The sequence below is a fragment of the Cynocephalus volans genome, chromosome 14 (assembly GCF_027409185.1).
Source record: "Cynocephalus volans isolate mCynVol1 chromosome 14, mCynVol1.pri, whole genome shotgun sequence".
Classification (NCBI taxonomy): domain Eukaryota; kingdom Metazoa; phylum Chordata; class Mammalia; order Dermoptera; family Cynocephalidae; genus Cynocephalus; species Cynocephalus volans.
Genome location: NC_084473.1, coordinates 821,660 through 835,970, shown reverse-complemented (window position 1 = coordinate 835,970; position 14,311 = coordinate 821,660). Strand labels below are relative to the sequence as shown.

At 47.1% G+C, this 14,311-nt stretch overlaps 1 protein-coding gene across 1 annotated transcript; it reads left to right on the top strand.

Moving 5' to 3' along the window:
* The first annotated feature begins 10,934 nt into the window (after window positions 1-10,934).
* On the top strand, window positions 10,935-11,825 carry FAM110C (family with sequence similarity 110 member C). The gene has a single exon (XM_063078798.1). The coding sequence runs from the start codon at window positions 10,935-10,937 to the stop codon at window positions 11,823-11,825; it is 891 nt and encodes a 296-aa protein (XP_062934868.1).
* Window positions 11,826-14,311: the final 2,486 nt, after the last annotated feature.

Here is a 14,311-nt window from a genome sequence, read left to right as displayed (position 1 = left end):
TGACCCTTCTCTTTCCTTTTTCCTACAGGCAGAGGGTCCTCCTGGGTCCTTGCTTTCCCTGCTTGTGGGATGAGTTGGTGGTGGTTGGGAATTTTCTTGATTACTCTATTTGGGTATCCTGGGTTTCTGTACTCTCCAGAGGTTCTGTGTGTCTCTCCCTGGATCAAGGCAGTTGCATGGGCTGTACACGTACCTCCCACCCCCAGGTGTGCTACTATGGGGGTCAACATAATTCCCCCTGTGGGTGAGTCCACTGGGTAGCAGGTCTGCACTCACTCACCTGTTTCCCTGGGCTCCTCTGGTGACCCTCCTTATGTCAGTGCTGTGAGTGGTTGGTGAGCTGCATGCTGCTGTGGCTGTGGACTGCCCTTGCAGCAATGGTGGCTGTGGCTGTGGCTGTGGCAGGCCACCCATGTGGCAGTGGTTTCTGTGGCAGTGGTGGGCCACCTGTGTGACTGTGCCCTGTACTCCTGCTGACTGTTGGCAGGGGCTACCCTCAGCTCCTAAGGTCTCCACACTCCTGCTGGCTCTCATAAGTATATTCCCAACCAACTGACTCCTTACGGCAGCCCCCAGCTTCTCTCATGATGGCATCACATGCATCTCACCAAGCACTGGTAGATCCACAGCTAATCCTCTACCACATTGTTACTTCCTGCTCCCCGCACCCTAAATGTCTACCTCTTTCCCCAGCTTATATCCACAGAAGAAGTAAATCTAAGTTAGAGCCCTGTGTAGGACAGAATGTTGATAGGGATTTGTCATTCTCGACAAGCCTTTACAGGAGGGGATGAGTCACACAGAACTTAGAAAACATCAGCATTTCAGAGTCTGATCAGAAAGCAGCATTTGGATTTTTGTTTTATTCTAAGCAATTGTTTTAAGGAAGACTTTCTGTAGATTTCTTTAACAGAGAAGTTTGTTTTCCTGAGAACTAGAAAGCTATAAGGAACATTATCCCTCAGAACTGCCAATGCTTCCTTCACAGGTCCCAGTAATAGAGACAGACAGACCCAAGGAATTATGCAGGTCAACCTTCTCATCTTAAAAATGGGGAGTTGAGCTCAGTAAAAGCTAATTACCCTGTGCAAGGTCACACAGTTGGTTAGAAGTGGTAGCACAACTAAGTTATCTTTTAAACTAAGATACTTTCGAGAGTAAGGGGGCAGTATTAATAATTTTTTCAGGATAACAGACATAAACTGGGACTGTCCCACACAAAGAAGAATATGTGACCTCCCTAACTAGAACTAGAACTTCTGCATCTTACAGTCAGCCTACCCTGACACCAATTAGCAAAAATAGTAACATGTACTTTTGTACAATGATTCTATTGAAAATGAAAGTGGCTTTTGATGGAGAAAATTATTTATATTATGGTTCACAAAACCATTTGAAAAAATATTTTAATGTTTATGCAATTTACTATAATAAATCCTGAATCTATTCTTCATTAGAAACTAATATCATAGCTTTGAATTACATAACTAGAACAAAACAAAGCAATTAGGTCACAATGTCATTTTTCAAATCCCTCAGTTTTAACAAGAGAAGGCAAATAACTCATTCATGAAGGGTTGGAATTTAATAATTTTGAAAGTTAAACTTTTAATTTTATTTTCACATTAGATCCAGGAATTTGCTATTATCTGTACATGGAAACAGATGTCAAGTTTATAAACAAAATTATGAATTCTGTAATTAAACTTTTGATTATGGATTAAAACTAAAATATAAAAACATGTCGTTATAATCAAAACCTGGGTGATACATTTTAATAAGTTTGTTTTAAAGAAGCTGAATAGCAGAGATGTCAATGATCGATCAAGAAAATACAAATACAAATCAGCTGACAAACTTCCACTGGTTACCTACTGCATGTCGGGTACTCTGCTAGTTGTCAGGGATTCAAATATGGAAAAGCAAAGGTTCTGGCCTTAAGGAAACTGTAGAATATGTTCGGAAAAAATACTGCATAAAGCTTTCAAAACAATGTGCCTGACTGTACCTAGCCGGCCATCAGTTTCCTGTGGGTAGGGCTGCCGGACGCCTCTCAGGTGTAGAGAAAGAGCAAAAAAAGGGGAGCAAGAACGGAGTGAGCTGCCAGGGTGTGTGGCCCAAGGAGGACGGGCCTGAGCTGTCAGGAACCCATGGCCTCGCCCACAGCCTCGGAGCCTCAACTTCAAAGGGTTAGTCTGACAAGACAATGGCTCCGGGACCAGGGGGCCCCGTGTATTCCTGCTCTGTCACTCTGTGCATATGAGATACCATGGGCATTACATTAACATTACTGCGTTAAATTTATAATGAGAAAAAAACTAAACTTTAAAAATAGTATTAGATATGCAAATAACCTTTAGTCTCTCCTGCTGAGTAGATATTAAGCCATTTCCCCCAAATAAGTATTATCTTTTTCATTATGGTATTTGTGAAATATTTAAAGAAGCTTTATATCAATCCTTCCCTAATACGGTCAGCCTCTGGCACTGATGGTCTTCTGATCATGGGAAGGCATTTGGGGTAATCTTAATCTGACACTTTTGTCCATGAGAATGAAAGCCAGTAGTTTTATTTTAATATAACATTACACCCTCAGCTGAGGATACTTAAAGTCTTAGTCTGGCAACGGGGAGGCAGCAGAGACCTCACCTGTAGGGTATTACTCGTGTCTCAATTTCTGGTCCCCACTCACCACTACTCCTAGAGAGCATTCAACAAGGCACTTACATGTTCCCACAGCAGAGGATGTTTGCCTTCCTAGTTTGTGAAAAGCTTTCCAATAATAAATGATAGTTACACTCAGTGCATTTCATTAGATGTTGAACTACTCATATTACCAACACCATCAACTTGAACCGAAGGTGGTGGCAGAGTCTTGGTAAATGATGCATGAGCATTTTATACTCACGTTTCATTCTTCTCAAATAATAGAGAAAAAAAGACAAGAACAGCTTCCAAAAATCTGATGAGTGCTGTGGCTTGAATGTCCCCCCAAGCTCATATTGGAACTTAATCCCCAGTATAGTATTTGAAAGGTGGAGCCTTTAAGAAGCGATTGGATCATGAGAACTAAACTCTCATGAATGGATTAGTTCACTCATGGAGTAATGGGTTAATGAGTTAATGACCTGATGGGTTATCGTGTGTGCACTTGTGGCTCCACAGGAAGAGCAAGTGGGCACGTAAACATGCTTTTGCCATTCTCACCACGTGATACCCTGTGTTGCTACAGGGGCTCTGTAGAGACTCTACCCAGAAGACCCTCACCAGAGGTGCCCTTGGACCGTGGACTTTGTAGCCTCCAAAACTGTAAGAAATAAACTTCACTCTTTTATAAATTACTCAGTTTGGGATATTCTGTTATAAGCAACAGAAAATGGAGTAATACAGAAAACTGGTACTAAGAAATAAGATATTGCTCATAACAAATAAAAATATGGAAGTGGCTTTGAACCTGAGTAGTGGGCAGAAGCTGGAAGAATTTGGAGCAGCAGGATAGAAAAAGCCTAGATTCTAGTGAGGGCTTAGAGGATGAGAAGCATCGGGAAAGTTTGGAACTTCCTAGAGATTGGTTAAGTGTTGGTGACAGAATCCTGATAGAAATATGGACTGTAAAGGCCATTCGGAGTAGGTCTCAGATGTAAATGAGAAAGAGCTGATAGGAAACTAGAGCAAAGGTTACCCTTGCTATGAACTGGCAGTGAACTTGACTGGATTGTGTTCATGAACAGGGGCTTTAAAATGAGGAACTTAAGAGTGGTGAATCAAGATATTTGGCAAAAGAAGTATCAAAGCACTAAAGCATTTAGGCTATTGCATGGCTGCTTTTAATGGTGTACAGTGAAAGGAGAGAACAAAGAGATGACTTAAAGATAGAATTTATCATCAGAAGGAAAGCAGAGGGTAAACAGTTGGAGAACTCTCTTGTAAAGAGTGAAAAGGTGTCTTCAGGAAAGGAACGCAAGCGCCCAGCAACCATCTGCTTGGGAGATCAGGACAGAGAGAAGGGACCATCAAAAGAATGCACGGAAGACCTTGAAGGCATTTAGAGATCTTCAGGCTGTCTCCCTCCCATCACAGGCCCAGAAACCAAGGAAGGCAGAATGGTTTCAGGGAACAGGCCCAACGTGCCCTCCACAGGCTCGCTGATTAGGACCTCTGGATGCTGCTCCCTGTACCCTGACTGCTCTGGTGGCTCAGGCCATGGCTAACTTGGCCCCAGGTGCTGCTGGACCCACAACTTTGAAAGATATATGCCAGAAGCCTTGGCAGCATCTATGTGGTGTTGTCTGCAGGCTCAAAGAATGCCAGAGCTGTGCCACACAGATTTCAAAAGATGTATGGAAAGGCCTGGAGGCCCAGGCAGAGATTTGTCACAGGGGTGGAGTCACCACTCGACTAGAGTCATCCTCCACTAGAGCAATACTGAGTGGAAATGGGGGGTTGGAGTTGCAGCAGAGAAGCCCACCAGGGTCATGCCTAGTGGAATTGTGGGAGCAATGTCACCATGGAGACCCTAGAACTGTAGAGCTACCAAGGTGTAATGCCAGCCTGGAAGAGCTGAAACCTGGGCTGAGCCCAGGAAAGCCGTAGAGTCGGGCTGCCTGAGGACTTGGGGGCCCAACACCCACACCAGTATGCAGAGGATGCCAGACACAGAGTCAAGGTAGATTATTCTCCAGCGTTTAAGATTTAATGCCTGCCTTGCTGGGTTTCAGGTGTGCCATGGGCTGGTTACTCTTTTCTGCTTTTCTGCTGCTCCCTTTTGGAATGGGAATGTTAGTATGTATGCTATGTTTGTCCCAGCATCGTATCCTGGAAGTAGGTAACTGGTTTTGATTTCACACGTGGGACTTTGGAGTTTGGACTTTTGAGTTGGTGCTGGAACGAGTTAAGACTTTGGGCCTGTGGGAGTGGAATGAGTGTACTTGTATGTGAGAAGGACAAGAGCTTTGGGCCTTGGGGCAGAATGCTGTGGTTTGAATGTCCCCTCAAGCATCGAGAATAATATTTGACCATGTCTCTGGGCTTTGTGGCCCAGCCAAATTGACACATTAAATTAACCATCACACCCCCTATCAGTGCCACCATTTCGACTACACACAAAAACATTGTAATACTTGACAACCAACTTTCTTTTCAGTCCTCCCTACCTCCGAGCCTGCTAAATAACACTGCTGATTACACTTTCTATTGCTATAACAGCATCACTCATCGCTCACATTTTTATTTATCAAATCACGTGCAGATTCCTAATTATGACATTTTAAGGCCCTCCCTGATGTGGAATCCATTAATCTTTTGAGCCTTAATTATCGGTAATGCTTTCATTTTACACATTGCTGTAGCCAGTTTTCTATTTCCCAAACATTCCATCTGTTTCCACTTGAAGCCTTTGTCCATGATGTCCCCTACAGCAGGGAATTTCCACACACACACCCCCGTCTCCTCATGCTGAAATGCTGTTTATAACATTCACGCCAGACTCACAATAATAGCTACATCTCAGCATATTTCTTTACACACTTGAACTGCCCATATCACCACCAACATTAACTTCAACTGAAAGGGGGAAAAGAAAATTAGTAAATGATGCATGTGCATTTTATACTAAAGGCTTATTCTGAGAGAGAGAGAGAGAGAGAGAGAGAGAGAGAGAGAGAGAGAGAGAGAGGAGAAGAGATTTACATTCCTTATATTTGTTTTAAATCTTTTTTTTACCCTGAAAATACACATCGCAGCTAAAATTGAAGCTTTCACCCCGTTCTCCCCAGAGGAAACTTCTATGGTGAATTTGGTGCATATCCATACCATATTTTTATATGATTCTTCATAGTCATATACACAAAATAACATAGTGTCTCCCATTCTTGTATATTTATTTAGATATTAAAATGTACATAATAATTTGTAATTTATGCTTTTACTCAGCATTGTTTTCTAGATTTATCAAAATTCTTACCTCTAAATCCAGTTCGTTCACGTCAGCTGTTTCAGTGCATCAGTTGTATTGTTACATTCCCCTAACACACATTTAGGTTGGCGGGACACTCATGATGCAATAAATACATGTGTGTCAAGCTTTCCTTGCACACATGCGTGTATGTAGGGAATATACTCAAAACTAGAATAGCCAAGTGGTAGAGCACTTTCATCTTTAATTTACTAAATATTGCACAATGATCCTCCAAAGTGCCTCTTCTAATTTACACTCCAATCAACAGTGCACATTTTCATTTCCCTGTTCCTAAATCAATAGTATTGCAGGATTTTTTTTTTTTAATTTTGCCAGTCAGATGGATGTGGAATATTTCCTCATTATTTTAATAAACTCTGATTGATATAAGGTTCATCTTTCTACCTGTTTGTTGGCCATTTGGATTTTCTCTTTTAGGAATTGTCTGTTTATATCCTTCGACATGTGATTATTGTAATTTTTGTGTTTCTGAATTGGTTTGTGGAGGTTTTTTATATCATCCGAATCTGAATTCTAACCTCTGTCAGTTAGATGCATCACACACGTCTCCTCCCAGGCTGTGGCTTGTGATTTTACTTCAGGTTCTCTTAGTGGGGTTTGTTTTGTTTTGTGGTTGTGTTTTTTGGCAGCTGCATACGTTTTTAATTGTAATATGGTTAAGTGTATCACAAGTTTCTTTTATTATTACTACTACTAGGTATGTCTCATTTAAGAAATCTTTTTTTAAGTTTTTAAAAATATTTTTCTTTTGCTATAAAGTTTTGTGGGGTTTTTTGCATTTAGGTCTTTAATCCATCAGCGTTTACTTTTGGGTTTGTTGAGAGAAACAGATACAATACTTTTTCCATTCAGAAAGACAATTGTTCCTAAACAATTTTTATGATAGTTTATCTTTCCCCCACTGACTTTAAACGCCTCTATATTGTATCTAACTTGAGGCAATTTTTTAACTGATCTATTTATCTATCTCTGCAACACTATTGTACTTTATATATTGCTATAATTTTGTAAGTCTTAGATATCTCTTGGCAAAAAATTTCTTTCCCTTTGTTTTGTTTGTCTTTTTTCAAAATTTTCTTAACTATTTTTGGACCTCTACTCTTTTAAAAATTTTCTAACAATATATTTTACTTACTTCAACATACACAAAATACCATTCCTTCAATATAAAATGTGACTCACTACATCTTAATTCAGACTAGCCATATTTCAAGTGCGTAGTAGCCACCTGCAGCTAGTCGCTGGCACTAGCCCGCACATTGTCACACCTTTACTCTTGCAAGTGAGTTTTTTGAATTGTTTGTCAAGTTCCATGAAAAAAGTTGAAATTCTTTTCCAATTGCATGAATATCTTTCTCTCTCTCTCTCCCTCTCTCTCTCCCTCTCTCTCCCTCTCTCTCTCCCTCTCTCTCTCCCTCTCTCTCTCCCTCTCTCTCTCCCTCTCTCTCTCCCTCTCTCTCTCCCTCTCTCTCTCTCTTTCTCTCTCTCTCTCTTTTTTTTTTTTACTTTTGGGGGCAATTCACATCTTTACAATACTGAGTCTGAGCATCCACGAACATGGCATATATCTGTTTATCTAGATCTTCATTTATATCCTTCAGAACATTTTATAATATTCCATGTGCAAGCCTTTTGTATTTTTGAGATGTATTACAAGACACCATATGGATTTTTTAGAATTCTCTCTTAATTATGTTTATCTACTATATTTTTAAATTGATTATTGCTAGTGTATATGAGAACTGTTGTTTTTGTATGTTATTCTTATGTCCAACAATCTTGCTGGAATTTCTTGTTATTTTCAATAATTCTATATTGATTCTCTTGCAGTTTTGACATAGTCAATCATCTTGCCTATAAATAAGGGCAATTTTGCCTTTTTCTCCCCCAGTCCTTATACTCTGTAATTATTTTGTGCCTATAAGTGGCTGAGGAATCCAGTTAATTTGACTAATACGAATAATAATGGGTATCCTTATGGTGTTACTATCTCTAGGGAATGCTTTAAAAATCCACCTTTAAGAATCATGGTGCTGAAGGTCAGGATAGAGCCACTTTATCAGATTTAGGGAGTTTTCTGGTTTCTGTGAGTTGATACATTTGAAAGTATGGGCAGAACACTTGGCATATAATATGGACTCAATAGTGTATCTTGAATGAATAAATTTAAAATAACCCAGTGTGTGTCTGCCTCTGATTTTTCTATATCTATCCATTCTTAATATTTATGCTTATAATATATACCAATGGTTCTTAGGCTTTTCATTCTTGGAACCTCTTTAACTCCTAAAAGTTATTGAGGATCTTAATAAGCTCTGCTTTATGACTTATATCTATTGTATTAAGATGAAAATTGATAAATGTTTTGAATGCACACATTGTTAGCTCTAAATGATACGGCGCTACAGCGTATCACTAGCCTCTAGACGACTCCACTGTATACTCATAAGAGATAGAGAAAGAAAAGGCAAATCAATTCAGCGTTATTATGAAAATAGTTTTAATCTCATAGACCTCCCCAAAGCATCTCAGGACCCACAGAGCTCCTGGACCATAAGCCAAGAACTGCTACTATATTTGTGCTGCTTTTAAACTTCACACACATCACGATCCTTTCCCACGCTGTGAAATCCCCTGCAGAAGTGCTACTGTAAATGGTTGCATGATACCCCATCCCATGGGGATGTCAGGCGTACTTTAGGCTCCCTCCTGTTGCTGTGTGAAGGTTGACTTCAACCACTCGTCTGCAGCAAATATCCTCATGCTGGGCACACATCTCTTACTAGTTCCTTAGGACACATTTCTGGGCGTGGAAGGACTGGATCATTGAGTCCTTAAGCATTTTTCCTGCTCTGACCAAGTCTTTTGAGATGATGCTGGGAAAGAAAAAGTTGACCACACCGGTTGAACGAGAGCAATTTAGACAATTCTCTTTTCAGCATCTTACTACTCCACTTCCATTTTTGCAGTAAATTATCTACGTAAGAGATTAAAAACTACGGATATAAATATAATTAGTTTTGTCTAATAGCAATGAGTCTTAACTACAACATTACAGTACTTTTACTTTTATTCCTAACGTGGTCAATGCTATATGCAAATTTACTAACCATATTGAAAACGTGATAGTTAACTCATAACTATTATCTTCAAAACAATAAAAATTAACGTTTTTTGAAAATTTGCACTGTGCCAGAGGCAGTGCTAACCCCTGTACAGAAGCAATCTCATTAACTTAACAAATACTGCAGCCGGTGCATACGATGAGCTCTCATCTACAGACGAGCAGCCAGAGGCATGGACAGGCCCCTCGCTACAGCCTCTAAGGAGGCCAGACCAGCCCAAGCCTGGGCCTTTCGGGGGATCCCTTGCTCATTGCTCACTGTGAAGCAGTGAATGTTCTAAACCATAAAAGAGGGATTTTTGCAGTAGACAACATAAAGACTCTGAGAAGTCAGTTACCTGTCCAAAGGAACACAGGAAATGGGGGACCAAGGCCCAGACAGCTTTCAGAGGTCTTGTGCTTAGGGGTCGTACAAATTAGGAAAAGGAGCCACTTTGGGCGAAGCAATTTCAAACGCCCTTTCCCCTCTGACTTGGAGACCAGGCTTGTTGCTCAGAGAGCAGACTGGACTCGAGCTCCACCAGGCCCTTCCACCAGCGTCCCGTTGCAGGAAACAATCCGCCCAACCCGGGACTGCGTTCTTTCTGTCTGTCTGTCTGTCTGTCCTTCACCTCTCGGAGCACACTCTGCTCTTCCCGCGCGCTGACATTTTCCAGTGAGGCTGTCTGGCTCTCAGAAGACTTGCTTTCTCGTTTTGCTTCTGTTCCTAACTATGCGATTCAGCCTCCCTGAGGCTCGCGGGCTCTGAAGATTCCACATCCCGCTGGGCATCACCCGCTGTGGTTCTCTGATGACCGGTGACGCGCTGGTGCCCCTGGCACTCCAGACGTGTCTCCGGCACTGATCAGACCCAGACCCAATGCGGCTTCCCGCCCCGTGGGCTGCTGTGTCGCAGGGAGCGTTCAGCCACAACTTTGCAAGTCCAGCGTGTCCTGGAGCTGGCCTTGGCAGAGGCGACAACGTGGACGTTTCACTTGTCTGGCGGATAATTTTAGTCTTTTGTCCAGTTTCTGGAAAGAGAGGACGTTTGGAAATATTTTCTCCTACGCTCCAGCGTTCCCAGGCTGACGCGCCGCCAGGTGGACCGCCTCGGGGACAGCAGGAGCAGCGGTGACTCCGGGAATCTGGTCAGGCGTCCTCCAAACGCACCAGCCCGCCCGCCGCCACCCAAGCCGGGTCCCGGCGGCGCCCGGTCCTGACCGCGAAGCGTTTTCTTCCCGTTTAGATCCTATTCCCTTCCAACAAGAAAGTGGGCCCAGGTAGAGACTCAGGAAATTAAACAGTAAAAGGTTTTCAGACACCCTGAGGTCACCTTAAGAATTCAACGGCCGGCCGTGAGACACCTGCCCGAGAAGAGCCCGTCCCGTCCCCGGAAATGCGGGGTCCAGCGGTGACCTCAGGGACTCAGGAGCGGGGAGGCGGCGGCGGCCTGTATTTGGAGCCAAGCGAGCCGGGTCCCTCCCGCCCCAGTGCCCTGGGGACCTGCCCAGCCTCCGGCGCCCGAGCGCCCCCTCCCCGGCGCGCCGCCCTCTGGAGCCGGCCCACCCGCTGCCCTGCCCGCGGCCGGGAGGTGAGGGGGACCGGGGCGGGGGCGGGGACTGCAGGCGGGAGGTGCGGGCGCGCCCGGGGCGGGGTGCCCGGCGGCAGGAGGGGACCGGGCGGGGGCGGCGCCGTCGGGGCAGGAGGCGGGCGGGGAGGAGCCTGCGGGGCGGGCACTGGGTCCCGTCCCCTGCCCGGCGCGGACGTCGGAGTTGGTCTGGGGACCGACGGGCGCGTCTACCCGAGCGTGTCTCCGCGGCACACCGAGCCGCGGCGGGTCTGTCCCCCGCGAGGATGCGCGCCTTGCCGGCGCTGGACCTGAGCGGGCGGCTCCTGTCCCGGGACCCCGAGGCTCTCCGGCCCCCGGACGCGGCGCTCAGGAGCGCGGTGGAGAGGCTGGCGGCCGACCGCGCCAAGTACGTGCGCGGCCTGCCCGGCGGCGGCGGCGGGCCCGGGGCCACCCAGGGCCAGGAGGGCGGCCCCGGCCCGGCGGCGCGCAGGCCGATCGCGCGGAAGCCGCTGCGGCCGGACTCGCTGCTCATCTACCGGCAGAAGTGTGAGTCCGTGCGCGGGCCGAGCGCCGACGGCTCCAGGGCGAGCCTGGCCAAGAAGCTCTTGCCGGGGCCGGCCAAGGACAAGGCGCCCGCGATCCCTGTGACGCCCCGGGCGGGAGGGGAGAGCCCGGCCGGGGACGGGGACCCTGCCGGGACCCAGCCCGGCGCCGCGGCCCCGGCCCCCGCGGAGCCCACCGCGGACCCTGCTGCGCCTGCCGGGTCCGAGCCGCGGGTGGCGGCGCGTGGGGGCCCGCGGGTGGCGGCGCGTGGGGAGCCGCAGCGCGCGCAGCCGGACCTCGGCGCCCGCCACGCCAAGACCTCGGCCGAGTCCGACGCGTTCTTCCAGTTCTGCGGCCTGGAGCCCGACGTGCTGGAGGCGCTCGGGCGCGACAACTTCGCCGCCGGCTGGGACCCCGTCGCCCTCCAGGTGCGCAGCGTGAGCGTCGCCACTTCCGACAGCGCGTCCTCCGGGCACAGCGGGGAAGAGCGCGGGCTGCAGGCGGAGGAGCTGGCGGAGCAGGTGCCCAGCACCACCTCGGTCATCGAGCGGAACGCCCGCATCATCAGGTGGCTGTACACCTGCAAGAAGGCCCGGGAGACGCCCGGGCAGGCGCTGCAGGGCCCGGCGTGACCGCCCGCGGGGCGACCGGGAGCGGAGGTGCGTGGCTGGGGAGCGGGGCCCCGCGCGCCCCTCCGTGAGGGCGCGGCGACTGGGCACAGGTTGGACGGCGGCTGCTCACAGCCGATGCGTAGCGTTTAGAGCTCAGTGCGCTGCGTTCGAGGACCCGAGACTGAGCGGCAGAGGCTGCGGGTCCGCCCCTTGTGTCTCTGTCTGTGCTGCATCCCACTGCCTGAAGGTGACGGTGTCGGTTAGCACCGTCCTGGTTGGCTCACTATCGTGGGAACAGAAGAAAGCAGAATTGTGAAATGCTGTCAACAGCTTCACAGCCCAGCCTATCCTTTCCTGTGCAAGCTCGCCGGGAGCCCCCGCTGCGGGACGCGGGGACCGGCGAGCCTGGGAGCTGCGGCCCCTGCGCGCCCCAGGCGGGCGCTGCCTCCAGCTCCGGCCCGCAGGGCGCTCCCTGCATTTCCCCGGGATCTTTACCAAAGCGGGGAGAACGTCACAGGATCTCGTCCGCAGTTGGGCATTCATTTTGCAAGGAAAGATCTTTATTTGGCTAAATTTTATCTAAACTGTTTTGACAGCTTCAGGTCGTTGAACTGGGGGATTGGACTAGACTGTCCCTGATGTGCCCGAGCTCTAAACTGCTGTGACTCTGTAGTTCTGTCTGCCCTGATGATAACACAGGGGGGACATTTATTCCTCTGGAACAACCCACAGCACAGAATCGACCTCGAGATCTGCTGCTGCTGTGCTTGTCCCCGAGCAGCTGAGGAGTGCGCACTGTCACCCTCTGCGTGGTGACGGCGCCGCCGGGGCAGTGACGAAAGTCATCTTTCTAGGGTTCTCTTTAAGAACCAAGGATTTAAACTTTGCAACGTCGTTTTTTCTCTTACCCTTTGATGACAACTTGCTATAAACTTTTTAAAATTCACAAGATGAAGTTATTTTGTTTGCCGTTGAGATAAATAGAATGAAGACGCGGTGTCCCCTGTGGAATCGTGGCGCAGGCCGCGCAGATGTTTGTCACAGCTCTCCTGTGTCAGAGCACTAAGGAAAGGCCCATATCCTCTCTGAATGGCCGTTTCCTTAGTACAGACGTGAAAATTCATGACTAGTTGTAAATTTAGTCTTTCTTGAGCTCAGAAGGCTCAGGACTTAAGGTCTTGCTTATAATTTATCAAAGATTTTATTTCCACTAGCGTGTAAGTCCCCAAAGAATGTACAGAGGCAGTCGAAATTTTTTAAAACGCAACATTATTTTATTTTTTACAAGCTGTCTTTTGGATCTGAGATGAGTGGATGAGGGCAAGGTTGTTCCCACGATGCCACCGTGATCGCCGTGGTGTAGAGGAGAGTGTTGGGGACAGACAGAGCACCAGGACAGATTCAGAGCTGCTTCTGTGAGCGAGCGACTCCCACATCTGGACCAGGGTCCCTCTGTCCATGACCGTGAGGGAGACGGGCAGACGGCTTCCAGACTCCGTGACTTGCACACTCTGTAGAGTTAGCAACCTGTGCATCTGTGTCCCATGACTAGAACCTGGAAAAAGAAGACAGACAAAAAATGTTCTACTGGGTTATGTGAAAAGTAAATTGATGACTAGGTTTCCTCCAGGTAAGCAGAGCCATGCAGCCAGAAGGCAGACCTGTTGGTGTAAATAGTGGTGAGGTAGCAAGATGACTTGCAAGCAAATTGAAATAAAACCTGACAACACACACTCACCCAAAAACGAAGGCATGAAGGCTCTCTGATCCTTCCAGACCCAGACCTGTCCCCATCTCCAGTGGTCCAATGTCAAAATAGTGACCTGAAAGAGAATTTAGGATTTAATCTATGCAGTGACCTTTCCAAAGCCCTTTTAGGTTTGAAGCTATGAAAAACATGAGAAGATTTGTTAGCCCGTGAGAACTTTCACCTTCATGACAGGGAGAAGTGGTTGAAACAGGAGGGAAGGTTGGGACAGGTCTGGGAAAGGACTCGGGGTGAACGATGCAGGAGACCAGAGTTCAAAGGCTTCCCCCGCCTTATTTCTCCCTGCACATTAATCCCTTTTGTTCCAAGTGTTATTGCTCAGAGCAGGGGACGGTCACACAGATCCTGTCCTGGTTTTTGTATGGCATTGGCAGTCACCAGAACTGTAAAGATTTACCTCACAGATTTACTCCCCTAGACCCAAAACATAGCGTGCATTCTTTGAGCTGCAATGCAGGAGACCCGCTGCCTGGCTGCTTGGAGGATTGCGAGGAGGAAATGAGTTTCCTGAGCTTTCTCTCGCTGGTGACCACAGTCCCATTCACAAGTCCCCTGCCTCCAGACACATTCCTCTGAGGACCAGCCAGCAGAGCCAGGCAGGACTCAGCGCCCACACCGGGAGTCACTTGTTCTGAGACCAGCTTTATGACTTCTGGAAGATGAGAAAGCAAAAATTCAAGCCATGCTTTTCTCTAGTTTACCATGACATTTGTGTTGAAATCTGTAAGGATTCCTTTTA